Source organism: Hakea prostrata, chromosome 4, assembly GCF_041222555.1.
Source record: "Hakea prostrata isolate BN-2017 chromosome 4, UWA_Hpros_2, whole genome shotgun sequence".
Taxonomy (NCBI): Eukaryota; Viridiplantae; Streptophyta; class Magnoliopsida; order Proteales; family Proteaceae; genus Hakea; species Hakea prostrata.
Genome location: NC_142603.1, coordinates 7,229,401 through 7,243,018, shown reverse-complemented (window position 1 = coordinate 7,243,018; position 13,618 = coordinate 7,229,401). Strand labels below are relative to the sequence as shown.

Below are 13,618 nucleotides of genomic sequence, written 5' to 3'. Positions count from 1 at the left end.
AAGCTTGGTCGGTCCAATTAGAATCTGGTTTAACAGTTTTGGCTCCAATTTTGAACGGAAAATCCCCGAAAGGGCAACGAGAATGGACAGAAAGCTGATTCGAACTTCGAAGCAGGTCGAATCAGGACCTATTCTCCACCCAAACGGTTCAACCAGACTAATTAACCCAATCTCGAGTTCGCCACGTATATACCGTATAGAATCTTCACTCGCTGCCCAGTCTTCAAGTCAACATCAAATCGTCTCGACTCCTAAGCTTCAGGATCCTTCTGCAAGTCACAGTTAGGTTTTCTGGTTTTAGCTCTAGGGTTTCATTGACCCTCTTTTCTTGTCAACCAAATGGAGCCCGTTGCTTTTGTCGTTGATAATATAAAAGGGTTTGCGAAATCGTCTCAAGAGTTCTTCCAGGTCGTCATTCACAGAAGGGATAATTCGGCTCGTCACAATCCGGTACTATATCGTACTAAACTGATTTATGGTGGTTCTCTTGTTTCTTTAATTGCGACAATGGCAATGTTAAGTAGAAATTGATTGGCTACATGGTTTCTACTTCTTGTTTATCTTGAATTCTGTCCAAGAACATTATGTGTGCCTTTCTAATTATTTGCAACAATGGCAATGTTAAGTAGAAGTTGATCGGCTGCATGATTTCTGCTTCTTGTTTGTCTTCAACTCAGTCCAAGAACATCATGTGTGCCTTTCTAGCAACAATGGAAATGTTAGGTAGAAATTGTTTGGTTGCAGATTTTCTGAGTTCTTGTTTTCTTGTTGATTGGCTACGTGATTTCTCTTATTGCTTATTTTCAACTGTCCGATTACGTCATGTGTTATTGAGCTGAGGAATATGGTTATGACATGGCTGTTATAGTTATAAGGCTGAGTTGATTCTTTTCTAGTCATGCGATCTATTCCCATGGAAGTATGGAACTCTGCCTCTTTGGAATCCATCATCACTACGTATCTTATGTGTAGTTTGTTCGTACCTAGAAACCTCCTACGGTTGTCCATTTATATGCCAGATTCCTTGAATCACGAAAAATTGGATGCCATGAATTTGTTTACCTGACATACCAAGAGGAAAACATCCAGCATTGACTTTTGGCCGATGTCAGATTTGTGGATGGCATTTTGAGTAGCACTAGCTTTGTGACTATTAACTAGACAAGTCTGAGGCCTTATAGCCCATAATGAAAGTATAAATAGGATTATAGTTTATCCAAAATTGTACCATTAGAAAAGTAAGGTATAAAGGTAGATAAGTATACTCGAAGTAAAAGAAGGCCATATATAATAGGACATGTCTTGAACTACCAATGGCATCTGGAGCAGCAGAAAACATCAATTAGCACATAGTGATAATGAACTACTATTCAGTTTCTCTGACATTGCTATACTCAAACAGAGAAACTTTGCTGGTGTCTATTTTTCATCTTTGGCTTTATTTTCTTGCTTTTTGACATGTCTATCTTTCCTTTCCCTATGCGTGGATTTCTTACATCACCATATAGAAGCAAATTGGATAAGATAGCCATCAAACTTATTGAATACCTGCACATGGTTAGATGGACCATTTGTGAACAGGAAGTTTTTTATGAAAAGGATTTCTCTGGTATGGATACAACTATATAAAAAGAAAAGTGCTGCATAATCCAACTGAATTAAAAGATGCTTTTTGTAGTTTTCTTGCATCAGAGTTAACAATATTAAGGTTCTAGAAGAAACATAGGAGCATTGAAAATGCTGGTAGGTGAAGCTCTCAAATCTTTCAACAGGTCCCACAAGCTTAAGATTGCCACTATAAGGCCCTCCCTTTGCTGCGTGGATGAGATAACTAACTAGCCATCAATTTGATTTTATTTGATGACTTGGAAATCTCCAGAAGATTACTTCTGGGCCATCGGTCTTACGCAAGGAAGCCCCCAGGAACGAGGGAAGAGGAAGAGGCCGCCGGAGGGACAGCAAAGAAGCATGAAGAGTCCTCGGAGGATTAGAATTAGATTTGAGAGTCAAGAGTCATAATACATCTAGGTTAGAGTTACATTAGTTAGGTTTCTTTTGAAGAGTCCTACCGAAGTAGGCTGATTTGTTAATTAATTCGATAGGATGAATGCTATAAATAGGGGGAGGATGAGTAGAAAGGAAGAGAGAAGTTTATGTGAGAGCCATTGCTCTTGGGTAGCCGGAGGAATCACCTACGTTGGTAGAGGGTTAGAGTTTGTCATCAGCTATTTATTCAAAGTCTCGTTTGGCTTCTTGAGTTATTCCACCTTGTAAGTAACCCAGGAACAAAGGAGAGAGAGGGGAAGGCAGAGGAAGGGCGGGGGAGGAAGGAAAGAGGAAAGAGAAAGGAAGGGGACAGCACAAAACAGAGAAGGAGAAGGCCAAGGAGGAGAGAAAAGGGACCGGAAAGAGAGAGAACCAAGGGAGGGACTAGAACGATGGAGGAGAAGGGAGAAGGAAAAGAGAAGACAGAGAGCCAAACGGGAAGAGAGGGAGGAGGAGGAAAGGACGAGACAAAGGGGAAGAGAAACACGACCCGGAAGGGGAGGAGGACGGAGACGAGCGAGCACGGAGAAACGAAAGAACAAGACATCGAAACCAGGAGAAGACTCAAGAAGCATGATAATCACAAGCAAAGGGAACGTGCAGCAATGAGAAGGGTTTGAGAAATTAGCAGAAGACTGGAGCGGAGATGGAGAATGGTTGAAGGGGGCTGGTTTAAATGAAGAAGTAAGGGCGAAGGATTATTGGGCACCAATGGGCAAATAATGGACCGCCAAGCGGGAGGACAAAAGGAGGGGGAAAAAAGAAACCCGGAAAAGAAAAAACCACGGAAACCGCCCACCAACACCAAAGAAAGGAACAAAGGAGGGGGAAGAACAAAGCAAGGGGAAACAAAAGGAAGGACAAGGACACGGGAGGGAGGGGAGCAGGGATCCGGAAGAAACAAAGATAAAAGGACAAAGGGAATGTGGGGAGGCCCAACCCAAGGCCAGAGCCCGAAGCAACAAGGGAGACGAGAAGCGAGGGGGGAAGGGGAAAGAGAGAGGGGGGGAGCGGAACGACCCGGGGGGAGACACCACACACGAAACAAGGACAAAAAAGGCAGAAGACACGACGAGGGAGCAAGAAAGGCAGAGGGGGAGGGGGGGAAAGAAAACAAAACGGGCGGGGAGGGACGAAGCAAAGGGGGAGGAGAGACAGCAGGGGGAGGCGGAAAATACCCAATGGGAGATGAATAAGGGCGAGAAGGCGGACACAGGGGAAGGGAGAGGGGAGAACCAGAGCGAGGGGGGGAGACGGAAACAAGGGGAAACGGGAAGAAAAAAGAAGAGGGAGGGAAGGGGGGAGGAGGCAAACCCGGAGGGAGGGAGGCGGAGCGAGGGAAAAAGGAGCAAAGAAAAGAGGAAGGAAGAAGACACGGAAGGGGGAGGAGAACCACAAAGAAGACCCACAAAAGAACGAGGGAAAGAGGGAAAGAAGGCGGGAGGAGAAGGGAGACCAGGGGGGAAGAAGGAGGGGAGGGGGGGACAGGGAAAAATACAGCGACAAGCACGAAGAGAGGGAGAGAGGGAGCAGGACAAGCGATGAAGGGAACACCAAATAGAAGACGGAAGGGAGAAGAAAAGACGGCGAACAAAGGGCAACGAGCGGGAGGTGGGCTCTCGAAGCAGCCACACAACACAAGAGAGGATGAGAACACGGAAAATTATTTGGTGTTCTTGACGATATTTTGGTGATAGCAAGACAGGAGGAACAGTGGCCCATTTGGAACCACCTATACTCCACAGACACCACCGAGCAACGAAAAAAGAGGGGGGCACGGGAGAAGGACATATCAACAAAGAGGAGAGGGGACCACGGAAGAAAGGAGGGGAGGGAAGAACAAAGCGGAGGAGGATAAGGGAACGAGAGCGAAAAGGAAAAGGCTCCACCACAAACATAAAGAAAGAGACGGGGGGAAGAGGCAAGAGGGAAGAGAAGAGACAACGCCGAGGGAGCGATAGAAAGAGGGAGAGGCGAGCCGGGGGGGGGGCGGGATGCAAGAGGGCCATCAGGGAGCCAAGTGGTCCCCGCGCACAAACCAAGTATGTCATGGAAAGAACAAGGCAAAGACGCCATCAAAAATGGGATACGATGGGGAGACATTTCAAAGACGAACGGATCGAAAAGTCTGAAATATTGGAACAGGATGGGGACAACAAAAGGGGCGAAACGGGAGAGAGATAGAGCGGGAGGAAACAAAGGGAGCGGAAGGGGGATGATAAGCGGCAGAGAAAAGAACGGGGGAAAGGAGGGAAGAACGGGAAGCGGAGACGGAAGAGCAAGCCGAAGGGAGGACAGAAGAAAAGGGACACAAAGAACGGAGTCAGATGGGTACAAACCCAAAACGAGATCACACCCCAGGTGGGCATGGGGGAGGACACGGGAAGCAGGGACGGGAGGAAGAAGGGGCGAAGGGCTAGGGATGCTGGGGAGAAATATCAAGCCAGAAACCGGACTCCCAACCACTACCAACCGACGATGGGAAGACATAGCATGGATTATGGTGGGTTACCGGGACAAGAGGGAGATACGGGGAGGACGGATAAGAGGACAGCTTCACACCCATTCCGCCAAGGATGTGGCTACTCGAGCAAGGAGGAGCGAGGGCGAACCACGTCGAGAGATGGTCTAGTAATGGATGGAGCTTTTAAATAGCGGGTACCAACCCAAGCAGGGGCCTACCATCCCAAACGGATGGTCAAAGAGGGGAAACGCAGCCTGAAAACCTACGATGTTTGGGCAACGAAGGAGGAAAGGACGGGGCGAAAGGCAAAGAGACAGCCACAAAAGACCGGGGGAGGAGAGACCCCGGGGGAGGAGGCGACAAAGGGAGAGGGAGGCCGAAAGCGAACGGGGGAGGACCAAAAAAACGGGGGGAAGAAGGAGGAACGCGGACAAAGCGAGGGAAGGAACAAGGGGGGAGAAGAAGAAAAGGAAAGCAAAGGCCAAGAGAAAGCCAGAAGGGCGAGAAGAGGGGGAGGAGGAGAGAAGGACCAGGGAGAGGAAGGAGCGGGAGAAAGGGGCCAGGGGGAAAGGGAGGAGCCACACGAAGCGCAAAGACAGGGGCGGAGGTTGATTCAATGGAAAGGACTGCGCTGGAAAATACTTGGGAATTTAGTGAAAAGGTCCCACTGCAGATTTACGAGGACAAGGTGAAACTTGAGGGGAGAGAAAGCGAACAAGAGAAGAAAGGAAAGACAAGGAAAGAGAGGAAGAGGAAGAGAGGGAGGAGCAGGAAGGAAGAAAGAAGAGAAGAGGGAAGGAAGAAAGATAGAGAGCAAGAGAAAAAAGGAGAGACAAGAGGGAAGAGCCAGAAGAGGGATTGAAAAGAAGGAAGAAGAAAAAGGGGGAGGAGAGAGAAAGGAAGAGAGAAGAGGAGAGCCAGGGGAGGAGGAAAGGGAGAAAGAAGGGCACTTTTAAGAACTCTTTTTGTGCTCTCTAAATATATTGAAACCCTTGGTCTTAAAACATAAAACAATTTAGACACCAAAAATGTAAGGCTTCAGTCCCTAGATTGTTAATTCAGTTCTACTTTTGCTCAGTACATTTTCTAGTACAATCCTATCTTACCTATCAAAAGAAAAATCAACCCACAAAAAGTTTTGTATTAGAAGTTAGAACACACTTGATTTGATTGAGAAAAAGTAAACTATGCTGTAGAAATGAATAGAAAAAGTTAAATCATTTTATTGTAAATTGTAATCAACTTACACATGGTTCATTACAAAGATTCAAAACGGTAAAAGTGTAGGAATACAAGCAAGTCATTAGTCATCCTCTTTGAGCCTAGGTTCTAGGAAAGATAAAAAAGACTAACAAAGTGTTGTTGTTGGTGCCAAAGAAATTTATCCTCTAATTGTGTTATGTGTGACCAGAATACCTGTACCCGATTTTGAAGATGGACGTGCATCTTCATATTTTGGTGGGCAACCCAAATGACCCGTTTTGTGAGATTTGTGACGGAAGTAGAGGCCTAGGCTACATATTTTGGATGGGTCGACCCATTTATTAAGATTGAAACTCTATATATATGTACCTTATATTCTCTTATGGAGTCATTGGGAGGTTTGGGAGTTTTCGGCTTAGGGTGTTGGGTGACACTTTTTGTAACACCGTCTTCGCAGTTGGTTGAGAGATCTTCATTGTAATCATATTTTTACATAATAAAAGTTCTTGTTAGCCTGTGGATGTAGCACATTGCATTGGTTTGTGAGCAAGGTTTAAAGTATCGCATAATACCATACGATATTAGCCAATATGTATCCATATTTGACCCAACCGATATGATACAGCTTGATACGTCTCTCTATTAGATTACACTAAAATACATTAACCAGAACGATACAATACTCGATACAGGACGATACGTCTCTTAAAATCACCTGACCGATACGATACTCGATACCGATACTTTAAACCTTGTTTGTGAGACGTTAAATCTCTGCGTTGCTTCAATTGTTTTTGTTTCTGTTTGTGACTTCTTGGTGTTCATTTTAACAAATTGTATCTCAAATGTTTGTCATGTCATCGAATGCTGAAAGGAGTGCTTCTGGTGTAACCTCAAGAGTTGAAACCAGATTTACACAAATCCTTAAGAGTCAAAACTAGCAAAGTGAACTTTGGAACTGTACATTATGTGTTATAGGAATACACTTTTTAAGTCACAATGATGCTAAAACAGCAAATTTCAACTAGGAAAACAGCATCTTTTGTACATTGCATAAGATTTTGTTTTTACTTTTGCTGTCTATTGAAAATGGAATACTTCGTGAAATTTTACAAAACCTTGAACTATTCTCACATGCTATGTTTCCACCCATGGGAGGGTGCACAGTGATAAAAATTAAACATTATTAAAAGGTCAAAGCATGGGGAGAGGGTGCATGGTCATACATCGATGTTGTATCATTGAATCTTAGTCTGGAATTTGACGTGTGGCCAATGTGCATTACCTAAATATCCATGTTGATCTAAGTTCCTTATCACCCTCCAAACAGCAAGAACTTGGGTTCTGGTGCCCATGAAGAAGACCTGAGCTTAAAAAGACATATTGAGACTTTGTAGCCTCTATTTAGTGTTGTCGTAAGGGTGGGCAAGCCTCGGTACAAAGGTAAATGTTACTCCATTGAGGCCAAGTGGTCATGGGTTCAAGTTTGGAAACGTTCTCTTTGTAAAAGCAGGGGTAAGGCTCTGTAAATGGTGACCCTCCCCAGAGGCAAAAGCCTCATGTATTGCGTATGCCATATGCGGCTATGCCCCCTTTTGTATTAGGTGGTGTTGGCTAATTTTCTACAATCCTCTATGAATGAAGTTGCTATAGGTTTTCTTCCCTCGCCGTCAAGCCTTGTGCTAGACCTGCTTCTTTACTGAAGGTGCCTGATTCTTTCTCTAGCTCTTGGCACTGATTCCCAGGTTTCCTCCAGCATTGATCTTGGTGTCCTATTCTTTTTCCTGTATTTTCTAATTTTACTCAAACAAGCCCATCATCATTTCTGTAGTTCACCGATAAGCACTCATGTAATTTTTTTTATTATTATTTTTTTTTATCACTTTTAAGTCTTTCACCTAATATAATTTTGCCATGCAGCCGTGTGGTAAGCACAGAGCAAACTATTCTTTCGCCTTTTACTAAAGAAAACCTAATATAATTTTGCCTTCCTGTTGCCTTTTGGATTTTTATCTTCCAACTTGCAACTTATCATGCTGCACTAGCTCATCTGTTGGTTTACATTGCTCATGGTTTGCAGACAATCGCAATCGCGTACTCTTATCTTGTTATCTGTGGGTCAAGGTTACCTTGAATATTGATCTATATTGCACATTCTTTAATTCCTCCGTTTCAACCCTATGGTTCATACCATTTAACCAACTTATTGATCACTACATTTCGATGTCCTCCTATGTACATAATGATTGGTTTGTAGCAATTTTGATGTTACTTTTTTGGATGCTGATAAATTTTTTTTCCAATCAGAAGACCAACTACCCCATGCTTGGTGAGACTATGCAAAATAAATATACTAGTTGTCTTTGAGAAAAAAATGTACTTTCTACTATCGAATTCCCCTGTGAAAACCAGACTATAGCACCCAATCTTTCTCCTTGGTCCTTATGGCTAAATGCTAGTTTATTGTAATTATCGTAGACTATAATTGCATTTTTACCTTGTACCCAAAACGTACTCAAAAGAGAAAGTACCAAGTCATACCTCTGAATCCCTAGGCATAACCTTTATATGCAGGGTTTACCAAAAAAAAAAAAAAACCTTTATATGCAGACTATCTTATTTATAACCTCAGGAGCACCCCAACCAGTGACTTCGCGCCATCGTATCCTGACACCACTAACTGTATACGTCAACCTTAAATCAACCGAAGAAGATTCTGCATCAGCTTTCAATTATTGAGCCATATCATTGGTGGTTGCATCTATTTTCTGCTGGAGTTGAATTCTCGGGCATATGGATGACTCTAATTGGGTTAACTGGAAAGAGAAAATGAATTTAGGAAACAGGAAAAGAATGATATAAACAGTGATGTATTTCTGAATGCAGATTCTGGTAAATTATTGTAAGCAATCTTCTACCTTAATCTGGTCAGCAATGAAGGTGTTACTTTGAAATTTCTTGGTGAGCAATAATTATTCTATTGCTCTAGATTTATAAATTTATTTTGACATGTTTGAGTTTTTCATAGGTAGCAACAAGCCGTATGATGGAGCTTTACAACTCTTCCCATTATATTATTTACAGATGGAGATTTTGAAACGGTTGCAACGGGAAGCATTTTCTGATATGATGAAACTGAGGGACAGACTGGACAAGGTTGAAAGAATGCTTTTCTTCTCCAAGTCGTCCAGGGGAAATCTGTTTCAAGAATCCAGTACCCATGTGAAAGGAGAGGTAGATGTTGTCGGTGCGTTGCTGTTTCTGGATAATATTGAACCGGAGACTTGCGACTCTATTAATAGAGCAGGAGTAAGAACTGGAACTGATTCAAGATTCATTTTCGAATCCACTATTCGACAGAAAGATTCTCTTGTGACAGAGTTTATGGCTAGTCAAAGGGGACAGGCCAATGATGGTGGTATATTAGGAAGAACACTTTCTATGACAAAAGTGATGTATACAGCACATCTTAGTGACCGGTGTTCTGCTGTCTTAGTTCCAGTGGGGGCTCGATGCCGGGATGTTGGAATTGCTTCGAGTTTTTTACGGCAGGTAATGACCTTCTTAATCATGATTGTATTTTGAAGACTAAGGTACTGTTTACAGCATTCTTTGTTAGAAGAGAATGACAGAGTAGTATAATAGTCTTACTAGTTGAGTTCACTCTAGAAGCAGAAACACGAGGACCTAGCCAATTATCACAATTGTAAATTTCTGGCTGAAAACAAACCTAATTAAAAGGTCCTGTCTGCTGAATGGATTGTCATCTTCCCTTATCATTTCTCTTGTTTTCTTTTAGAATCTGGCAGATGCTACTGGTTAGATGGTTTGAATCATTTGTCCATGCCATAATTGGGGCTAGAACGTGCTTGTCAGGCAGATAAGTTGGACCATACTTACGAATATGAGCTCCATCTCTTGCTGTAGGGATAGTGCTAGTGTTAATATCTTATCATCTTGAATGTAATAATATCCACTGCTGCCTTATGTTTCCTTATTGAACTCCATTTTGGTGGGCTTCAGTGTTTTCTCTTGTCTCATCCTGGAATTCTTCATCCTCTAAACAGGGGCAGAGCCTTACTGATTTCTGTTGGGGACCACCCCTTTTGAATCGATATCATGATGCTGCCGCTGCACTGGTGGTTCGAAAATCAAAGGTTGCTGCTTGTTTGGCTGAGTTTGTTTCTGGATTGAGAATGCATCCAGATTCTACCAGAATTAGGCATTGCTTCAGCACTTTTGGGCAAGTAATCTATCAGATTTCAAAAGGAACTAGGCTTACCCTTATGGGCATTCACAAAATGCCCAAATCACAAAGTCAGCAGATTGGTTCAGGTTTCCTTACTCTGCCAGCGGGTAATTTAAGATTACACAGGCGTCTAAGTGTTCCTGGCGAAGCATCTCTTCCATCTGGTCCTGGCAACACTGAGGATAGTCTAGCAGCAACTGGATCCATTTGTTTGATGCTTGAGTTGGATCTTGATGAGAGTAGTCAAGTTAAAGGTTGGGTTGAAATGGAGAATTCAAGCCCTAAGAATCTACATTGGGCTGTTGGGCTGTCTGATGTCCCAGAAGATGAGCTAGGATGGGGTTTGAGCTTGGGAGGGTCGATCGGAGGCCCATCAGCTTGGGATCGTTTCCAGGTGGAAGCTTTCTTAAAATTCAACTCAGGAAAGAGATTCAGCTTTCAGCCTGGTTTCCTATATGTTGTTGATGGAACAAAGAGTGTTCCTGCCCTTATGTTTCGGTCAAGTTGGTCCCTATGATATGAATTGAAACACCAGGGCTCCTAGTAACTACTGAAAGTGCAAGAAATTCCTGTTTTATCATGTATGAGCTGGGCATCCCTTGGTAAACTAGTAACTACTGAAAGTGCAAGAAATTCCTGTTTTATCATGTATGAGCTGGGCATCCCTTGGTAAACTAGTAACTACTGAAAGTGCAAGAAATTCCTGTTTTATCATGGATGAGCTGGGCATTCCTTGGTAAACTGAATCTTCCATTCATTTTCTTCATCCTTTTAACATCAGGTTGATGGTTTTGTATTTCCTAAGATTTCTGCATAACAATTTTGATGTCATGAGAGGAGAATACTGTTACACTTGTTGGTAGAAAAGAGAAACAGTGTTGAAATTGGTTGAAATATTGTGGTGAAGAGATACTTGCACGTCATGAAAAGGTATTAAGATTCACAGATTCCGATTCCATTACAGGTTTAAGTTAATTGAACCGTGGCCGGCACTACCAAAAGCACCCTCCATCATTGAAGTGTTCTACTTCTACATGCCATTTTTGGAGAGAGAGAGACTGAGAGAGCGTGCTGGTGGTGATGGTAGTAGTTATGCATTCCCTTTTGTCTTGTTAAAAAAAGATTTCATCTTTCTAACAGGTCACGTTCAGCCGCACTAAAGCTCCCATGCTTTTTCCATCCAAGCGGAGCCGTTGTAAGTTAACTACTGGTCTCCTCTGTTTTAATTAAAAATTCACATCATCAACCAATTCCCTTATCTTTTCTGCCCCCCATTAACTTTTAGGTTAAGACCATGACATTCAGAGAAAGAGGCTTGTTTCAGTGTACCAGCCAAGTATCAATGTCCTATTTCCCCTATTGGTGAACATCCATTGTCACATGCCTTGCTTATTTCAGGCACTCGTCCAGTTTAAGACAAATGGTTTCTTACCTTCAAAGTGAACCCAGTGGACTGCGTTTTAGTGGCTTTCCATGCCCTTACCATCAGGTAACGATCTAAACGTCGTAATTTATGTTGGTGGAATGTGATTATCTTGTGGTGATCGATCTTCTCAGTCACAACTTCAAGCTCACTCATGGAGGATAAAAGTTAAGTTTTTTAATTGTTTTTTTTCACTTAAAGTTGGGCGTAAACTCTTGTTTGCTCACTTAAGCAGTCAATATTTCAGTTTTTTCAATCTCATAAATTTGAAATATTACAAAAATCCCAAAGTTAGTTTTATGTTAACTATGACTTTAAAATTATCATTTTACCCACGAGGGGAAGGGGATGAAGAAAAATATAAATTTTTTATTTTATAAAATTTCATTAAATTTTTTCAGATTTACAAAGAACTCCTTGAATAATTTCATGTTATTTGGCTTAAAATATGTTTTCAATTGGTCCTCTCTTAAGTGCATTGAGTCTCCACAGTTCCATTTTCTTGCTTAACCATCGAGGGAGGGGAAAACTGCTGATGTTCTCTGCAGAAATCAAAAAGGATTTCATTGTAGGGAAGGCTGTAAGAAGAGAAATCAAACAAACAAGGTTGCAGCATGCATTTTTTGCTTTCTCTGTATGTGAAAGCCGCCGGTTGATTTGGATTCCTAGCGGACGCCATGAGAGACCCCAACAAAAAAAATCTAAATCAGTGAGAAGGAAAAAGTCACTGGAACCACATCCCTAATCTGAATCTGTGAGAAGTAAATATGAAGAGCGGAGAGAAAGAGAGATGAGAACAAAATGAAGAAGCTTACACCGTGACTTGTGTGAGTTTAAGATCTAAAAACCTGATGAATTGGAATTGGAAACATGAAATCCTTATTAGTTTTATGACGGCTAAGGAGTAGAAATGGTGAATAAGGCATTTGGGAGGGTTAAGGGACGGTGAGGGGGAGGTAGGGGTGGTGGTACCTAGCCGTCACCATCTGATTTTAAGCCAGGAGAGTTTGTTTTGTAAATTTTAAATTTGGAAAACTTATCAGTCGAGGATAAAATACCGATTGGGTTTTTTTTTTTGTAATATTTTAAATTTATTGGGCAAATTTGAAATATTGACCACTTAGCAAACAAGACTTTTGGCCCAATTTTTAAGTGGACAAAATGGAAAAAACTGTAAAACCTACAATTGCACAATATTAGGACCACGATCAGCGGGTACAGAAAACGGAACTTAGCCAAAGCTCGCGGACAGAGTTAGAAAGATGATGGAACTCTGGGAAAGAAGATGATTATTGTTGGACGAAAGACAAGAAAGGTGAAGGGTTGAATCATTTGCATTCTCTTTATGGACCACAAATCCAAGCTTTTGTGCTCTGTTCACCATTATTATCACTATCCCAGACAAGAAAAGGTTAAATGATAAAGAATCTCTTCTCCTACTGCATCGTTTGGCTGTCACCATAATGTCCCTTTTGTCCTTACATAACACCTGTTAGTCTGTTACGATTTGACTGACGAACTTGTGTTGATGTCTCTCTTAAACCAACTCAGTTTTGCTCTTAATTATCCATTCATCAATGCTATAACTCCCAAGTGATGCCGTGATGGTTTCCAATTAATTAATTAAAAATAAAAAAATGAAAAGAAAGTGTTAGTGGGCCTGGGCCAGTTGCTGCTGCAGTAGTTGGGGGTAAAAAGCCAGACAGGCGACCCATAAAGGATTGCAATGTGACAAACTGACAGCTGACAGGTTGGTATATCTTTTGGGATCTCAGCTCCGATTCCTAGGATCAGAATTGGCAGGATCAAATCAAGGCCTCAGATCAGAACCTGTCACAGATCAACAGAGAGACTTAACAGCAAGACAAAAGAGAGGACAGAAGAGGAACCTACGATTAGAATCTTCGATGACGGCAGAAACAGATCTGCACCAGAGTTGGATTTGCATTTAACCTTGGGAACAGCATACCCTATACGTGTCATGGGCTATTAGGTATTTAGGTGTGTATAAAGCAATTTCATATTCTTTATTTTGCCTCTGTCCTTGGTTCTCGCTTTGCTTGGGCATGGGCCCGCACGTCCCACACTGGTCCATGTTGCCATGTTGGTACGGATTATTTATTTATATATTTTGGTAAGCGGAATTTTATCTGGAAAAAAAAAAGAAAATGTTTCATTGTGAGATGGATGATATGGATCTTAACACTGCGTGAAAAGGGTTAAGATTTATTTA

The 13,618-nt window shown here is 42.2% G+C and overlaps 1 protein-coding gene across 3 annotated transcripts; it reads left to right on the top strand.

Moving 5' to 3' along the window:
- The first annotated feature begins 5 nt into the window (after positions 1–5).
- Positions 6–11,053, top strand: LOC149017514 (GDSL esterase/lipase). Of its 3 annotated transcripts, none has more exons than XM_089151844.1 (3): positions 6–450; positions 8,798–9,265; positions 9,781–11,053. In XM_089151844.1, exons 1-3 carry the CDS (start codon positions 340–342, stop codon positions 10,477–10,479), a joined length of 1,278 nt encoding a protein of 425 aa, XP_089007970.1. In that variant the 5' UTR covers positions 6–339; the 3' UTR covers positions 10,480–11,053. The 3 variants fall into 3 exon arrangements, with proteins under 3 accessions (XP_089007970.1, XP_089007971.1, XP_089007972.1); XM_089151845.1 differs by having other exon boundaries at positions 363–450; positions 8,742–9,265; XM_089151846.1 differs by lacking the exon at positions 6–450 and adding an exon at positions 5,479–8,674.
- The last annotated feature ends 2,565 nt before the right edge of the window (positions 11,054–13,618 follow it).